The 19,507-nt window shown below is 34.8% G+C and overlaps 2 protein-coding genes and 1 pseudogene across 3 annotated transcripts in view; all 3 read right to left on the bottom strand.

Moving 5' to 3' along the window:
- Usp50 (ubiquitin specific peptidase 50) overlaps nt 1-9,602 on the bottom strand; it is a 40,011-nt gene extending 30,409 nt beyond the window's left edge. Inside the window, 1 exon segment of the mRNA XM_005316563.5 lies at nt 469-9,602. Within this exon segment, the coding sequence (XP_005316620.4) occupies nt 469-521 (53 nt within the window). The 5' untranslated portion in view covers nt 522-9,602.
- A 142-nt stretch (nt 9,603-9,744) lies between these two features.
- Nucleotides 9,745-19,507, bottom strand: part of Trpm7 (transient receptor potential cation channel subfamily M member 7) — a 103,922-nt gene continuing 94,159 nt past the window's right edge. For both annotated transcript variants that reach the window (XM_078049626.1, XM_078049627.1), the window contains exons 38-40: nt 13,622-13,673; nt 13,424-13,530; nt 9,745-11,208 (exon numbers count right to left, since the gene is read on the bottom strand). In XM_078049626.1, the coding sequence (XP_077905752.1) occupies nt 11,078-11,208; nt 13,424-13,530; nt 13,622-13,673 (290 nt within the window). In that variant the 3' untranslated portion in view covers nt 9,745-11,077. The remainder of the gene's footprint in view (nt 11,209-13,423; nt 13,531-13,621; nt 13,674-19,507) is intronic.
- Nucleotides 13,625-19,501, bottom strand: LOC101973676 (B box-binding protein pseudogene; annotated as a pseudogene).

Raw genomic sequence — 19,507 nt, 5'->3', positions numbered from 1 at the left:
ATAGACTTTGTTGAAAAGTAGGTCTGAGTTGAAATTCTGACTATGCTACCTACTAGCTATATGGTCTGGGAGGCCTATGCCTTCTTTTCATCTATAAAACAGAAATAATGAGCTGGGGATGAAATTCAGTGGCTCCCCTGTCCCCATACTGTTTGATATTAGAGCCCCAAGAAAGATCTACATCACCTCAGTACCTGTACTCACAGTCATGCCCATTTGAAAAGTGCCCAATGTTACACAAATGGCCATTTTCACTTTATTTACTAATGTCACAGAGGTCCTGGACTGTCACTCTTTAGAAGTGCATGTATTGATTGCCTAGATATTAGATAATATCTTCCTTTACTTCTGGGTCAAACTTGGGGGAACCCTTTCTAATCTAACCCTTTCTAATCCCTTCACTCCTTTGAACACAGCTCTTCTCTCTACCTGAGCTTATCTAGAAAGCTGTAATAAATAGAGGCTCACAGGACATAGTAGATACCGAAGTCGTCTGCAGGGAATGACTGATGAGAAGTCATTTTAATAGAACCACGTTGGACTTTCACTTCTATTCAGGAGCTCCGGCTAATGCTTTTAACTTCATTTCTCCAAGCCTGTTATGCCGGCTCTTCTTGTTCGTTTTAAATAATTTATAACTCTTCCCCCTTTCAATAGCTGCCAACTGATTGTCACTGGTGTCAGACACCATTCCAACTTGGATCTTTTCATGCATCATAATCCTTTCCACTCACCCTTAAGATTCTAGAATGTTGCCAGGAGATACTGTTACTTGGTTGTCTGAAATGCATTTATAATATTAGATTTCCAAGAATGAAATGTACATATATCTTTTCTCCATCACTCAGTTTCTTTTGTGTGTCGGGAGCAATGAATCAATCATTGCTTTGAGTTGCCCAGAGACAGAGGTGACACCTCCCTTGGGAATTTCTCAGTGCAAAAGTGCCGATCCAAAACTACCCAGTTGATGGTATTACACTGTTAAAAGGGGGATTCTGGGAGGGGAGGGGGCATGGGGGCAGGAAATATGGTGGAATGAGATGGACATCATTACTCTAAGTATATGTATGACTGCCCATATGGTGTGACTCTACTTGTGTACAACCAGAGACATGAAAATTTGTGCTGCAATTGTGTACAATGAATCAAAATGCATTCTGTCATATATACCTAATTAGAATAAATAAGTAAATTTTTAAAAAGGGGGGATTCTGTGCTAGCCACAGAATTTATTAGTTCATAATCTTGAGTTGAAACGCCAGCTGCCCAGATGTAGAGTTATGGGTACAAGCTGATATGCTCTAATTGAGCTGTTTTGCCCACGACTTCAGTTTTGTTTATCTTAAGGAAGCTTTCTCACAACAAATCCTTTTAATGTTTAAATCTATATAATAAACATGCTGGGCCTGCTCATAGTCAGTCTTCTTCCATGAGAAGTTTGGCTGATCCACCAGGTCCTGCTTTTTTCTACTTTTGTATCTGTTTGTCTTTTTTTTCAAATCCCCTCACCACCCAGTTTGAGAAACTGAGTAAATGGTCATGTGGGTTTGTGACATGTAAGTATATATTTTACACACAAATATCCTCCCTGACATGTATACAAAATATGTCCTTCCACCAAGGATACTGTGGCAACCCTGTCCACTTTGGGCACCAATTTCTTCCTCCCACCGACTTCACCCTTTCCCAAGTTCCCTGAGGGACTGTTCTCACTCTGGGAAGAGAGGCAGTTGGGTTTTGTTGCTCCCAGGGCACACAGACAGAGTGGAATATTTCCTTTCCTTGTCATCAACTAATATGCTGGAGGTGGAGGTGGAGGGTGGACATAGACACATTACTATTGCCACACAGGTTTATTATAGAATTGACAAACTGGGAAGTTATGGGGCACTCATGATCTTCTGAGTTCTCTTTTCTTCTTCTTTTTTTTTAACATTTATTTATTTTTAGTTCTATGAGGACACAATATTTTACTTTTATGTGGTGCTGAGGATCAAACCCAGTGTCTCATGCATGCCAGGCAAGCACTCTACCACTGAGCCACAACCCTAGTCCCTCTTTTCTTCTTCACAGAGGACTCTGCTTAAGAAAGCACTGGGTAGACTGACATCTGAATCAGTAATGATTGCCAAGTTCTGGTAACATAGTGTGATTATTTTTCTTTTGCAATCTATATCCATGAGCAAGAGCCAGATGTTCAAATTCACCTTTTATTTTTGTTGTTAAGGAGATTATTTTCATCCCTGCATATAACCTCAAGTTAAGTTCCTGGGCTCTGCTCCAATATACAAAATTCTTGTTTCTCTTTACCAAATCAAAGGGAAGAAATTTTTGTTAGATGAGAAATATAATACTAATTTCCAATAGAGGGAATGGGCAATTACCTTTTTTTTTTTTTAAGAGAGAGTGAGAGAGGAGAGAGAGAGAGAGAGAATTTTTAATATTTATTTTTAGTTCTCGGCGGACACAACATCTTTGGTGGTATGTGGTGCTGAGGATCGAACCCGGACCCCACGCATGCCAGGCGAGCGCGCTACCGCTTGAGCCACATCCCCAGCCCTGGGCAATTACCTTTTGATCCTTACGTGTATGTTCAAGTTTGCAAATTTAATTAAGATAAAAAAATGTGGCAGTGTTTTTATCTGAAGCAAAAACCTCTGATTATCAGTTTGCCAGTTTGATGCTAATGGTTTGAGTAGCATGAAGGTGAGTGAAGATCACTAGCCAGTTATTTTGAAGAACATCCCTCAGGAATGGGTTTGCCTGCTATTTTCTTGTGATTATATATTTTAGTAAGAATCTCACAGAAGTGATGGTGTTTTCTTACTGTATTAGGAGGTTCAAGATTTTATTTTTTTATTTTTATTTTTTTTAAGAGAGAGTGATAGAGGGAGAGGGAGAGAGAGAGAATTTTTTTAATATTTATTTTTTAGTTATTGGCGGACACAACATCGTTGTTTGTATGTGGTGCTGAGGATCGAACCCGGGCCGCAGGCACGCCAGACGAGCACGCTACCGCTCAAGATTTTAACTTGCCCCAACATTGGTGAGGTTAAATGTGATAACTTCAATAAAGTGGGCTCTGCCAGATTTCTCCATTATAGTATTTCTGTTCGTAATTACTATTTTGCAGAGATGTTCTGAGACTTTGTAATTGGCCTGTTCCTCATCAAATTTCCACACATTAGCCAGGCACGGTGACACACGCCTGTAATCCCAGAGGCTCAGGAGGCTGAGATAAGAGGATTTCGAGTTCAAAGCCAGCCTCAGTAAAAGCGAGGCACCAAGCAGCTCAGTGAGATGCTTTCTCTAAATAAAATACAAAATAGGCTGGAGATGTAGCTCGGTGGTCAAGTGCCCCAAGTTCAATCCCTGGTACCAAAACAGACAACAAAAAACAAACAAAAACTTCCAAAAAGTACTTTTGATATTAGTCAGTGTTTCTTGACTGGATCAAGTAATGCTATGGTGCTTGTGAAATGATTTTCTAATGTCATTTTCACATTAATCAGCTGGTACTCAGCTATAAAAGAAGAGTTTTCTCCTTCCTTTTTTAAAAAATTTTTTATGGATTCCTGTTTTGTTCAGTCATTATTGCTATTTTTTAAAATATTTTTTAGTTGTAGTTGAACACATTTATTTTATTTATTTTTATGTGGTGCTGAGGATCAAACCCAGGGCCTCGCACGTGCTAGATGAGCACTCTACTGCTGAGCCACAACCTCAGCCCGTTATTTATTTTTGATGTTCAAATCATCCCAAGACTAGTTTGCAGGAGGCCCTTCAACATGTCTGCTGAGTTCATTTCACATCTCCCCATCAGTTTTTAAGTCTTCCTTTCTTTTTGGCACATCAGGATCTTTCAGACCTATCTTGTACTGCCCTGCCCTACTCCTGAAGTTGTGGTGTATTTGAAAAAAAATCACTGGGTCAGTCTTGAAGTTACAAGACATGGAACCTTTCTTTATTTGCTGTTGGGTTGAAGGGCAACAGGCAAGTTGCCTCTGCAATTTTCAACCCCTTGCAGAGGGTAGAGTGTACTCTTCTAGCAAAAAACTGCAAGCCACCAGTAAGTCAAAACCATAGCAACATGGGGAGTGGGTCAGAATGACCCAGTACAGTCAGTTCTTTGCCTAAGAAAAATGGAAACCCAAAAGAACAATTTTATATTGTACAAGAAGGGAAACACTTTCCCAAGGCTGTCCGTTTCTAAGTAGGGTGTGCTAAGCAGGATCAGGATGGCAGAGGCAGAGTTTTCTCACGGGAGAAGCATTTCTTACATGACATGTAGTCTCAGGGTAAAATGGAGTTTGTCTGGTCAAGGCACATAGTTTGGCCCACAACACTGTCAGCCACTTCTCTTGAGTCCTGGCTCCTGCTAGTGGGAAGAATATTTAGGCACTCAGAGCTGGGTATATAGGTTATTACCACATCAGTACTTCCAGGTTGTCTCAGTAGAAAGAGCTGGGAATACATACATACAGAAATCCACATCTGCACGTGGAACTGTACTTTGAGAACTATGAATTCACATAGATGAAAATCTCAATTCCAAATCTTTCAGGGTTTACTCTAGTTTTTTCCCTGTTCCATATTTACAACCTCATCTTCAACAGTGGGATACCTAACTCCCATTATCCTCAATATATTTCCTTCAGTGATCCGCCCTTCTGCATGTAATTGAACTCCTGCTACTGCTGCTGTCCTTTCCATCTCCCAACATACAACATGTCCATCTCACTCTGCATGCTGAGACGCCCCATGCCAGGTCACTGCTTCTTGTCTAACATGTCTTCACAGGTTTCAGACTAAATTGTAAATGAGTGAAGAAAAGAAGAAGGGAGTCCTTCTGTTAATTTTTTGCTTCTCCATTGGTGGGGTACTTAAAAAAAAAAGCCAACTTCCTCATCCCTTAGATACTTTTCTTTCCATCTAATTATCTGGAAATTTTACATTGTTTTATTATTATTTACATTTTCTTTAAGTACTTCTACAAATATAAAAGCAACTCACATTACCTTAACTTTTCAGTTCAAAAGTTTAAATAGCATGGGACACTGTATTACCCCAACCTATCTGGTTTTTAAGCTATGGAGGATATATAATGGATTTATATGAAATTTTTCATTAATCTATTTGGCCCTGGAGACCACATAGTGAAAGTTAAGATAGTAAGCGTTACTCATACCTACTTAAAATTACTTTTCAAATGAAGTCAAATTATCGGTAATACTTCCTAAATAGAAATGAGACTTTGTTTGCTCTTACTGCCATCTTTCCCTGAAGCCTTATCATATTTAGAAAATTTTTATCTAAATCTATCACACCTTGCATAGAAAGAATGTAGTAACGAGGGACTTAATATTGGAGGACTCTATGTGCTGAATACTTAACTCACAGCACCTTTCTAACCCCACTATGAGACAAATATTCTCAGAGATGCCTGCTCAACTAGCTGACACCACTCATGGAACAAGTGACAGAGTCCAAGAGTCCAAGTCTATCCAGCTCCATTTTGCACTGCAGTGAATATAAAATGCAGTAGCTACAAAATTGAAAGACCCATAGGATGATCCCTACTTCATTTCTTTTTATTGCTACATAATATTTTACACACATCCACTGTATCGATATATGGAAAAAAGATCTAAGCAGATCTTTTAATAACTCATTTTAAAAAATTGAGGTTTATTATTGAGCTTAAGAGTTTTTTTGTGCCCTTTATCAGATAGACTTGAGTTTTCTCCGATTCCATGGGTTATTTTTTTCATAGTTAGGAGTGAATTTTAAAGCACAAGTGTTTCTAATTTTGATTGGTTCAATTTGCCCGTCTTTCTGTGGTTTTTATGCTATTGATGTCATCATCTGAGACTATTGCCTAATCTGACATCACAAAGATTTACCTCTGAATTTTGTTCTAGTTTTTAAATTTTGGCTCTTATATTTATTTATTTATTTAAAAAATATTTTAGTTGTAGATGGACATAATACCTTTATTTATTTTATGTGTACACAATACCTTTTTTTATTTATGAGGATCAAACCCAGTGCCTCACACATGCTAGACGAGCACTCTACCACTGAGCCACAACCCCAGCCTAGCTCTTATATTTAGATTTTAAAAATCAACAGTGGCACATGCCTATAATCCCAATGGCTCTGGAAGCTAAGGCAGGAGGATTGCAAGTTCAAAGTCAGACTCAGCAACTTAGTGAAACCCTGTCTCAAAAAAATAAAGGGCTAGAGATGTCACCCAATGGTTAAGAGCCCCTGGGTTCAATCCCTGATACCAAAAACAAATATTTTGAGGTAATTTTTGTATATGCTATGAGAAGGAAGTCCAACTGAGTCCACTTTCATTTGCATGTGAATATCCAATTGTCCTATCATTGTTTATTGAAAATATTATTCTTTCCTCATTGTTTTGGAATTCTTGTTGAAAATCAACTGGGTGGGCTGGGGTTGTGGCTCAGTGGTATAGTGCTTGCCTAGTATGTGTGAGGCCCTGGGTTCGATCCTCAGTACCACATAAAGATAAATAAATAAAGGTATTGTGTCCATCTACAACTGAAAAAAATATTTTAAAAAAATCATCTGGCTATAAACACGAGAGTATATTTTTGAAGTCTTCTATTTTATTGTCTATGTCTATCATTAAAATGTAATATACCATCTTGACTACTGCAGTTAAGTACGGGGAGGAGTATTTTAATAGCCTTTTTAGGTAACTGTGAATATTCTTATTAGAGAAAAACCTTAATCAGACAAGTGGTAGTTTTCTAAAGGTCAACTGCAATGTAGAATTTGAAACCCTATTAAAACAAAAAACAAACAACAACAACAAAAGAAAAACCAAAAAACTTTGCCTATTATGTTAGATATTTCACTCATGTATCATTTTAAAATGCCATTTGTGGGTCATTTGGAAAACACTGGTTATGCATTGGAAAATATTAGTTATATGGATCTCCCAAATCTCATTTTACACTACTAAAAAAAAAAAATCTCATTTTACTATTAAAACAACAACAACAAACAAATACTGTTTTTAATACCAACAGATTTCTTTAGAAAGTAATTGGAAAGCTATCATGCTACTGGTGTTAAGAGGCAAGTTTTCCAAAATTCTTATTTTGTTTGAAATCTCAAAAATTTTAGTATTAGCAAAAAATAAGTCTTCTGCCATATATTCAAGTCTGAATAATGGTGTTTATTTTTCCTGCCAGTCATTCTTTCAATCAACGATAAATCAATCAATGAGTAGTTCTGTTTGTAACTCATACAATTGCTTAAGTATGTAGAGTAATCCAAGGCAATGACCATCCAAAGACAAGTGGGTATTTATTGTGTAGTGAAGTATACTTGATCATCAATGAAGCATTCTTCCCAAAAATTTAATCCTGAATCTGATCAAGCCTTTACACCTAATAACTGCACATGCAGAAAACAGAGAAATAACAGCAAGATTCCAAATGTGGAAAACTTCTTAAATATGTCAGTTCTTCCAAAAACAAACAGAAAAAAAGATGGAAGGGGAAATCTACATATTGGAGACTTTAAAAACAAATTAAGCAATTTCATTGTGTGAACCCTATCTGAATCCTAACTAAAATTATTTTTAAAAAACTTGTTAAGAACAAAGACTATGTATCTGATGATAATAAGGAATTGTAAACTTTTTAGATGTGATAATATAGTTCTTAATATTTTACAAACATATACTGAGATATTTATAATTCAAATGAGAGAAAAATTCCATAATGTAGGAAAGCATGGAAATTGCCTGGGAAAAACAAATGAAGGAATGCTAATGTTGGGTGGGGAGTACCCTCTTGTTTGATATTGTCCACTATCAGTGGACATGTGTAGCTTTTCTGAAGAATAATTATAACCTCTCCCATCTCCATGACCAACAAGATGCAATCATAGACCCCAGGGAAAGAACTCTGCTTAAAGGAATTTCCAAAAAGCCTACAAAAGGAAAACATATTCTAGAGAGGATCAGAAGCTTGGCTTAGAATTTGCCTAAGAGAAAGCTAACATCATCTGGGACCTACAATACAGATGCCTTGTGTAAAAACAACAACAGATACAATAAATAAGGATGATCAAAAAATCTCTGCAGTGCAGACACACACTTTCCTGCAAATGATCTCTTTTAAAATAATAAGCAGCTGTTTATTACGTACTCTTGCTTCAATTGTCTACTTAAATATGTAAGAGAGCATCACTGTGATCTTCCCTGAGAGGATGGTATTGTGAAAAACATTTTTAACATTCATATTTTTTACTGTGCCTCCCACAAACTGCGTATCATGCAAGGGGTTAACTACCTGGTGAAAAATCTGAGGATCCTTTCTCTCTGTGAAGTGTGCAATCTACTGTGGTGAATACATAGATAGTAGCTATGAAAGCAACATAGTCTGACTTGAGGGTGAGAAAGATGTGTAATTTTTCTTTATATCTTTAAAATATTTTCTATGTCACAATAAATCAACATGCATTATTTCTAACAGAATAATGGTACACATGCATCAACAGATTGAAGAAGGCACATTATTAGAGAACAACTGCAGAAGAGAATTCCAAAAATTCAAAGAATTAATCTAATAAAAGAGTTTCATTCTCTCTAGAGGATGAGATTAAGAAAAAATTTAGAGATTTAGCAAATGACAATTTCTGACCATGGAGTAATATAATGAGCAGTGATAATTTTTCTTTATGGTGAAAAATGCAACTTATAGGTAAACTTTTACTGTCATGAATTAACCAAAAAAGTCACCCCATTAGCTTATTTAAGGAATACCTAAAAAACACAAATTGAAGGGCTGGGGATGTAGTTCAGTGACTTTAGAGTGTTTGCCTAGCATGTGCAAGGCCCTGGGTTCAAGCCCCAGCATCACAAACAAGCAAAATTCAAATTGTACAACAAATATATCAATCAAGGTAACTCTGAAATAAATGTTTTTTAGAGTTCTATTATTTTGAGAAAAGCAATAGGTAAATAGTAATAATATTCATTAAAGCTATTAATATTAACAAATTATATATAAGCTCTAAATTATTACTTCTGACCTATTTTAATGCACGTTTATCAATTTCATTAAAATATTTTCAGAACTGAAAACTTGGGACTTAGTTGGTTAATGGAGAAGATCTGTTTCAGCAGAGTGAACAGGAAATGGTACAGAAGCCATCAGTGATTAGGTGCTAACCACCTAGTCACTATGCTTGAGAGTCAATAAAACATGTGGCTTAAGAGCACAGAGGAAAGACAATCTGCCTGAGTTTGAATTTTAACTCTACTACATACTAAAGTACAAAAATCTCAGGAAAGCTACTTCACCTCTCTAGCACTTTGATTTTCTAATCTGCAACACAGGATAACAATCCTTAATACTTATTTAATAAATCATTATAAGAATTAAATAAATTAATAAATACAAAATACTTAGAGCAATGCCTGACAAACAGTACAAACTAATTCTTAGCTATTATTATCTTGTGAAAATAAGCAACATGAAATTAAATTCGAACAGATAATCACCTTTTCTGATCAGCAAGAAACTTAAGGAAAAAAAAACAGCACAGGAAACAAGTATCATTTAAACATCATACAAATAGGACATCAAAAGGCATAGGTGTATAAAAATGGTTCATTTAGAAAAGCTGATACTCTGAAAATAAACTGATATCCTGAAAATGTCAAATATTTTTTAAGAATGATTAAACTCACTAAACATCTGTAAACAAGAATAAATTTATTTAATTTCTTTTAAAGATTTAATGATATACAAAATGTATATAGTATAATATCTTTTAAGTAATACACTTTTTCTTTCTCCCCCCCATCAATATTAAACACTATTTAAACAGCTTATCTCTGCTTGCCTTGTCTGTATCTATGAGATACACTACTGAATACAAATAAGCTTTACATTGCTCCCTTCCAAATAATAATTAAAACTAGTACCTAGGAAACAACAAGAAAAAAAAGAAAAAAAAAAGGAAAAAAAATCAAAATGTTAAAACTTTAGATGAAAAGCTTTTCTTGTTGTTGTTGAATATTCAAAATATCTGGGGCAGTTAAATTACATTTTATTGGCATAGTTGCATTGCAATCTCCCGACATCACATAATGATGATCCAATTCATTTAATCTCTTAAATAAGTACCACAAACAACATTCATGTTCAGATGTTCCCACATAATTTTAAATAAAAGCAAGAGCTCACTTTTACATTCTGATTTGATATACTGGTCAATAACATCTTTGGGGAAGTATGTAACTTCCACTACAGACACAGATAGGAAAAAGTAACTTTTCTCATTCCCTTGAAGAGCGAGTTAAATATCTCCTTTCACCATGGCTTTCTTCTGCTTAACAGTGGCTTGATAAGACAATGTTAAAAAACAAAACAAAACAAACAAACAAAAAAAAACTAATACTTTTGCACAATTGGGCTCTAACAAAAAACTGGCTCTATCTTTAAATAAGGAGCCTAACCCTGATTCATAAATAAAGTCTTTCTTAGAAAATGGTCTTCAGCTGAGGCTTTTTATATTTCCATGAACCTAGAATTAGAAGTCACCTTTTTCATGTCCAACAAGCATCTAGTAGCGAGTTAGTGACGTCACTGAACACACCGAGGAAGACTTCTGACTGCCATTTAACCAAAGGCTAAGTGTTTTCTTCATTTCTCTAGCTGAATGGCAATAAACCAGCTGCCAATAAAATGTGCACAGACACCTAACTTTGGTTAATGGTATTGCACCACGTAAGAGGGAATCATCACCCTCATCAGAACTAAGTAAAATGACACCCTCTGCTTAAGAGCCCTTCAAAATTTTTAAATACTAATTTTCCATTACCTTTAAAATTTCTTCAGCTGTCCACTGAATCCTATAGGGAGTTTCTAATTGACTAATTAGGTCAAAAGAATATTGACCTTTAAACTGTGCTGGGGTCAACAAATTCAATTTGCACACATCTTTTCTATATTAACAATTTCCTCCTGAAGGAAAGTGACATAGTAACATTGAGGGAAGTGTAGGCAAAACCAATGATTCAGTAATATTATAACATCAAACGAACAGAATTAGTTGATTCTGATTCTTTGGTGGAATTTCCAGGCTGAAGATTCAAATCTGAAGGTTCTTCCTGAGGAAATATAATCTTATCAGGTGTATAGTCATTCCTCTTCAGATCTACATTCACCAACCCGAACAACAACAACAACAACAAAAAAAAAAAAAAAAAAAAAAGAAAAGAAAAAGTCAGTATTTCTTAGAAATGGAGAATTAAGAACATTTTATTAATAAATTTTCCTCTAAACATCAGACCTTATTTTCTGCAGTTATATATTTAATAACCACAAAATTCATATACATAAAAATGAAATCATTCACTGAACAAACACAATTATTAAACACTGATCGTTATTAATCAGCAGCCATTCATATAAATTTGGGAATATACAAACGAAAAGGCAGACAAGGTCCTTATTCATGGAGCCTGTATTGTAGTGGGTGATAGAAAACAAGCAAATTGAAAAATAATACAATTAGAAGCAGTAACAAGTGCTTTGAAGAGAAGAATATGATGAAGTATGATAAGGGCCAGATGAGAGACGGTTATAGGGTGATTCTTTCAGACAGGGCTGGGCAGAAAAGCCAGAGGAAGAGACTCTCTTGAGTATAGACCTGAATATTGAGAAGTAAATTAAAATTCTAAAAGGAATGTTCTAGGAAGATAGAAGGTTAACTATAAAGACTAAGAAAGAATTAAGACTTGATATACTCTAACAATGACATGTAGACAGTGTGACTTATGTATAGCAAGTGAGAAGACTAGCAGAAAATGAGGTCAAGCAGCAGTTGATGGCCAAGCATTGTCAAACTATAACCTGTGGGCTAAATTTGGCCTGTTGCATATTTTTATAAAAATTTTGCTGCAATGCAGCCAAGTTCTGTGTTTATTGCCTACAATTGTTTCTGCACTGTGATGGTATAATTAGGTAGTTGAGACACAGACCACATGGCCACAAAGTAGAAAACATTTACCTGTCCTTTATAAAAGTTCACCAACTCTTGATTTAGGGAATGTAAACTATGATGTATAATACAGATTAAAATAAATGTACTGGAAGGTTTTAAGCAGTCTCACGGGAGAACTATAATCTGATTTGTTTTAAATAAATATTCTAATGGACATGTGAAGTTAGGGGTAAATGTCAACTTCCAAGAAACAAGATGGTGGCAATTAAGATGAAAAAGAAATGATGAATTTTAGGGGAGATTTCAGAATAAGAGTATATAGAACTTGATGGATTGGTCATGAAAAGTGAGAAAAAAGACACTGGATAGTTTTAATTTAGAGGTTGAGCAGCTAGTTGGGTCAAGCATAAGTGAAATGTAGAAGTGGAGACTTGTGTGTAGGGGTGAGAGATGAAAAATCAAGAGCTCTGGAATAGATATGTTACTATAAAGATACTTTAGGATATCAGAAATAGGAGCACAAGAAAGTAGTTAAGTCTTTAGATAAACTTGGTACAGTCAGTATGTAAAATGCATTTATAGCCATGAGACAGGATGAAATCACTTAACCCTTAAACTATCAAGTTCTAAGTTTTCAATTCTGTGAACATTTCAATGAAATTGACACAGGTGTAGTAAAATAAGTTGGAAATATTGTATTTAAATACATCAGAAATATAATCACATTATAATCATTAAAATATTCTTACTATAATCTATATCATATTATATATACTATATCCATGTTTTTATAAGTGTTCCACATTTGGGATAATGGGACAAAACAGGTTAAGGAGTTATGACAGATGAGAATAGAATTAGAAACCTTTATGCAGTAATATCAAATTTATAAATTTAAATCAAGCATAGTCATGCTTACACTCTTGTACCTTTACATGAATATAAAAAAGAACTGATACTCAAAATATGAATTGTCATTTTAATCTGAAAAATAGTCTACATTAAATGACCCAAATACACGTTTACAACTACATGCATTTTTTTTTTAATTAAATTTTACTTCAAGACTATGCAGTATGGCCTTAGGGAATACAAACTAATATGAAGCTGTACTATACCAAGAATAGTAGAGAGATATGCAATTATAGCTCAGTTTTGATTGTGTTATTAACCAATGGGTGTAATCATAAGTAATCTCAACTAATTATACTATCTACAAAAGAAAGGAACTGGATTGGGTTGCTGTTGAGGTTGACAAAATTAGAGACCATTAAATCAAATATTTGTACCTCTAGCCTTAGCCTTACCTTGGCCAAATTAGTTGGCTACCTAACCTTAGCCAAGCAGTTATTACTATTGGTTATTACTATTGTAGTAATAACTACCTTGGCTAACAATTTATGTACTATATTAAGAAATTTTTTACCTGGAAGTTTAAGTTTTCTACAGCAAGAATTACAGTGATGTTTTGCTCTAAAGTTTTTAATTGCATCTTCTCCTAGATTCGCTGGGCCAAAAACCATATCACAGGATCTGTGAAATTGATTAAAAAAAAAGAAAATTTATGCAAACAGAAATGTAGAATCTGAAAATATACCTTAATGAAATTGTTAAAACTTATTACCTCTTTTCTTCTGCTTTTATCACAGATGGGTCAGTCAAATTTTCACCCACACCTTTATGTATATGTAAAAAAGACAAAAATTTTTATCACATAATTGATATTAATATTGACATTTGCATAATAAAAGTCTAGAGGTTATTTTACCACACCATCCATCATTACAATGTTAAAATTATTCAAAGGAGTATAAGTTCTTCTCTCTTAATATTTCATAACTTGTTTTATAACCTCGGTATCCCATCAGGAACAGACATAGATCCTGTGATGTGAATGAGAGTTAAATGTCAAAGTGAGAAAGTAGGCATGTAAGCTCCTATTGGTACCCAGTTTCTGAATCAACAGGGCCTTTTGTGAAAGGTCTATACAGTCTGCCCTTAATCCACCTTAGTTATAAGCAAAGAACAATTTGGTACATAAAGAAGTATAAATCCATAAGACTTTTAAAAGAAACATTTTTTTTTGAGAGAGTTTTTTAATATTTTTTTTTTTTTTTAGTTATCGGCGGACATTACATCTTTGTTTGTATGTGGTGCTGAGGATCGAACCCGGGCCGCACGCATACCAGGCGAGCGCGCTACGGCTTGAGCCATATCCCCAGCCCTAAAAGAAACATTTTTAAGAAAAAAAAATCACATGTTAACATGTAATAAAATTATAAAGATATTCAGAACATAAAAAGTAAGACTATGAACATCTTTAGCTCCAGCCCCCTCCAGAGTTATTAAAAGCATGGTTAAATCTTTCTAGTCTCTCATATATTCATATATAAATACCACCTATTGACATTTTGAATAATCAGCAAATTTAACCTATTAGAATGAAACCTAATTAAATGGTTTATCCACAAAAGAAAAAATAATCAGAATTAAAATGCAATACTCTTTTCCACCCAACAGATTAGCAAAGATAAAGAATATTCAACACTGGAGAGGCTGTAAAGAAATGGGCATTTGAATACAATGCTGAATATAAATTCAGCTTTCTATGGAGGTACTTTTAAAAACTGCTTTTCTCTTTTTACTAAGCCCATTTAGGAACCTACTTTATGGAAATAAAAGTAGCAAGCAATACATGCGTATGTTAGCAGCAGCACTGTTTATAGTGTCAATAAAGGATGTAAATGCTATACAGACTATCACAAAACTATTAAAAGAAATAACTTAGACTTAATAAATAACAACCTAAAATATGTCCATGGTATATTGTTAGGTGGCAAAAACAAGTGAAAAAAATATACATCTCATGATAACAGTTTTGGAAAAACCATCACAACACAACAAAATGATTAAAAATTAAGGAGGGGGTATTTTCATTTGTTTGTGTCTTTATGGAAGTAAAGAAACAATAAGGATGGAAACACTTTGTTGTTTATATTTTTAATGTTAAATTGTATACGAATCATCTAAAATATTCCTTCAAAAATGGCTTTATGGGGCTGGGGCTCAGTGGCAGAGCACTTGCCTGGCGTATGTGAAGCACTGGGTTCGATCCTCTGCACCACATAAAAATAAAGGTATTGTGTCCATCAAAAAAAAAAAAGGCCTTATGAACACATTAATTATATAAAGAAAATCATAATTACCTTTGAATGATGTAAGGGTTGGGGTACTGATTTCCTGTGCAGTCAAATATTTGCACATAACATTTTCAAAAGTTTTTCCAGGTCTTTATTAACAAGTGCTTGCTGTTTGTTAACTTAAAAAAAAATTGTTGCAAACTTTCATTATAAGTTAAAAATGAGTTTCCTAAAAATCTTGACCAGATATGAGCAAGTTTTAAAAACCATTAAGAGTGTATTGAGAAAAACTAGATCAAACAAAAACAAACATATTTCTTATTACCAAAAAGAGAAATCTTTTGGTAAAAATAAGAAAAGCCCCATACTGCATAGATAATGCAGATAGTTTTAGTTAACTGGGCAAAAGGCAAGCACTTATGATATTCAGCTCCAATCTTTTTGTTTATCTTATTGCTGGAATTTCATATTCATTTCTTTGTGTTGAGGTGATGGTTGAGATAGTAAGCAGACATTTAATAAACCCTGTCCTGCTCAGTCTTGAAGGGAGCAAAATCTCATCTGATGGGTGAGCTGTCTCTTTGCCATCTTGTGATTTAAGAGTTTTTGGGTGTCTGTGTGGGTAACCAAAATGGAAGCAGTACTGATGCTGAGATGGCTACTAACCTTGGGTCTCATCTCCTTGATTTTCCTTATCCTCTTTATTGCCATCCTTTCTAGTATGTCTTTGGAGAGAAATCCCTGCTGAATCGTGGTCTATAACCCTGATACACATTCTGTCTCATGGGTCTACCTTGTACCCTGGTTGTCAGCACCCTTCATCACTTCTCCCTGTACAGGAGAATTGGAATACTGTGGTCGACGCATAGGCTCTCTGAATGTAATAAGGTGGAAATCTTCACCTGCAGAAGGACCAGCATTGTTGGAACTGGCCTTCAGAAATGCTCTCATATCCCTCATTCTTTTCCCACTATTTTGGTAATTCTGCTGGCAAATGCACAAAGGACTATGACTGAATGGTTATGGTCTACTGCATATATTTTCCAGCCTTGAACTGGAACTTCTCCAAGGACCGTCACATCTATTGCTTCTTTATCCTTTTCTCCTTTAATAACATTAAACTCCACAGCCTTCACTCTTACACTGTAAAGGTACTTCCTTAGGTTATTCTTTATGGTAGTCTGGTATATAAATGTATCTTCCTTGATGTTATTCCTGTTAATAAAACTGTATCCATTTCTTACACTGAACCTTTATTTAACTGCTCCCCAAATTTTTCCTGTGATGAGATTCTTGTCTGTTTTTGTCTTGGCTGGTGGGTACCACTGATGTAAGGCTGCCTGCAACATGGCTCCATCTGTTATCCATGATGCCAGGCTTAGTGTTGGCAGTGATGAAGTTAGAGGCAAGGGCCAAGGCCTGCCACTCACTACCAATCAAACTTTGTGTGTGTATATATATATTTTTTTTCTTTTTTGGGGTATTGATGATTGAACCCTGGGGCATTTTATAACTGAGCTACATCCCTAGTCCTTTTTATTTTGAGACACAATTTCATTAAGTTACTTACACCCTTGCTAAATTGCTGAGGCTGGCCTCAAATTTGCAATCCTCCTACCTTAGCCTCCTGAATTGCTGGGATTACAGGCTCATACCAATGCACTCAGCTTCTGTGTATAACTTCTGACTCTCCCAATACTTTAATTAATAACCTGCTGTTGACTAGAAGGCTTACTGATAACATAGCTGATTAACATATATTATGTATTATACAGTGAAGAATACGGGAGAATGTCAAGAGATTACAATTTCTAAGATGAACTGCACTACTCTATCTATCTATCTATCTATCTATCTATCTATCTATCTATCTATCTATCTATCTATCTATCGGGTGGTGGTGCTGGGGCTTGAACCAAGAGCCTCAAGCACAGTAGGCAAGTGCTCTATCACTAAGCTATACTCCCAGCCCTTTTATTTATTTTCTTATTTTGAGACATAGTCTCAACTAAGTTGCCTAGGCTGGTCTTGAACTTGCAATCCTCCTGAATCAGCTTCCTGAGTAGCTGGGATCATAGGTATATGTTATCACACTAGGTCACACAGCATTTTAAATGGATGTTTGAAACATCTGAACTAGCAAGAGAAAGTGACTATAAAATTTTTATAGTAATAAAATATGTGTTGTAGTTAATTTTATGCAGTTATGACTTAATATCATGTCTTTACATTTATTAAAAATTTCTTACCTTCTTACCTTTTTAAAAAATTTTTATTTTTTTGGTACTGGGGATAGAACCTATGGCCTTGTGCAGCTAGGTAGATAAACACTACCACTGATCTATATCCCCAGGCTGACAACTTCTTTACATTTGTTTACACTTCTTTTGACTGCAATGGCACCACGTGCACCCTGTATGCATAAATACTGATAAATTCTAGCTCTTTATCATAAATTTGAATATATTTTATGGCAGTAAAATGATAAAATAGACTATTTCCTACAGATATTTTATACATTCATGACATACCTAACATTTTCTTATTTTTTTGGTAACTCTACACTATATGGTTCATCTGTGAATTTTTAAAAATTATCACAAACCTGACAAAAAGAAATCCATATTTAAGTGGATCTGTGTAGTTAAAATTCATGTTGTTTAAGGGTCAATTCAATTGTACTTTGCTCACTGAAAATAATTACCACCCTTTTAATTAAATAAAAATAAAGCAGGAAATTTTGTTTGGTCTCATTTACTTGCAACTTGAAGAAAATTAAGAGATATATACTGAAGAATCTTATTAGAATATTATAAGAATATAGCTGACCTAACTAATAACATAAAAGAGCAAGTTTTTACTATATACACACACCAAGTTAGTAATGTACATAAAATGATGAACTACTGAAAAAGTTATATTTACACAAATTTTCACTGAGCTGAATCAATAAACTGTTTGCTTTTAAATAAATTTAAAAAATATTTTTAGTTGTAGATGGGCACAACACTTTTATTTATTTATTTACTTTAAAAAATATATATCTTTAGTTGAGGATGGACACAATGCATTTATTTATTTATTTATTTATTTATTCATTCATTCATTCATTCATTTGTGCTGAGGATTGAACCCAGTGCTTCACATCTGTGAGGCACAACCCCAGGCCCTTAAATAAATTTTTACATTGGTATCTGTATAATGAAAAGAGTTACTGAATGATAAACATTCTAGACAATTATTCTTATGTGACTTAAAAATATGATCCGAGTTTACATTTGAAATTAAGGCTATTCTTTATGAAGAAAAATTATATATGAAAATATTATCCAAGCAGAGGGATGCTAATTGCCTATTTAACTTTCCTTTGACACTGTTGTAAAACTGAAGAGACATGACTTCAAGCAAAGCTGTTTTCTCACAGCTACAATTTCTTTTTCTTCTTTCACATGTACATCAGAGTTATCTTCTAAAACGGTTGTAAAGAATTTTTTCAAAAATTTTTTAGTTGTAGATGGACACAATAGCTTTATTTTTATTTATTTATTTTTATGTGGTGCTGAGGATAGAACCCAGGGCCTCATACGTGCAAGGCAAGTGCTCTACCACTGATGTACAACCCCAGCGAGGAATTTTTCATACCCTGTTTATACACTGTTCTACCACCCACCAAGTGCTGGAATATATTTTCCTTCCCCTGAATCCTAGATGCCCTTATAACCTGCCTTGAGTGCTGGGCTTGGTGGTGCTTGCCTGTAATCTCAGTGACTTGGGAGGTGGAGGCAGGAGAATCTCCAAGCTCAAAACCAGCTTTAGCAACTTAGCAAGTACCTAAGCAACTTAATGAGACCCTGCCTCAAAATAAGAAATAAAAAGGGCTGGGGATGTAGCTCAGTGGTAAAATACTTCTGGGTTCAATCCCCAGTAATAAAAACAACAATGACAATAACAACAAAAGACTTGCCTTGACCAGGAAAATGTGAAGCAAGGGATATGGGCCTAGCCCTAAGTATTTCTACTTTCTCCCTAACAGAAAACAATTGCCGTGTAAAAAGTCCAAATACCTGAAACTACCATGCTATGTGAGAAAGCCCAAGCTACTTAGCCATGTGGAGAGACCACTTGGGAAACTGAGAAATTCAGCTGATGAAATACTAAAGGCTGCATATGTTTATCAAAATGTTTTACCTTTACAACAACTAAGACAGCCAAATTTCATTATCAAAGCCCTGATGGCCATATTCTACTGCTGACTGACTTATTTTATAGCTTCTATCAATCTAAGATTTTTAATTAGCAGATTCAATAACACATAAATAGGCAAGAACCTATTACATAATTTCACCTTAGCAATATTTTAATAAACTTAC

This window comes from Ictidomys tridecemlineatus, chromosome 5, assembly GCF_052094955.1.
Source record: "Ictidomys tridecemlineatus isolate mIctTri1 chromosome 5, mIctTri1.hap1, whole genome shotgun sequence".
NCBI lineage: Eukaryota > Metazoa > Chordata > Mammalia > Rodentia > Sciuridae > Ictidomys > Ictidomys tridecemlineatus.
This window is presented reverse-complemented; position numbering and strand designations above follow the sequence as displayed.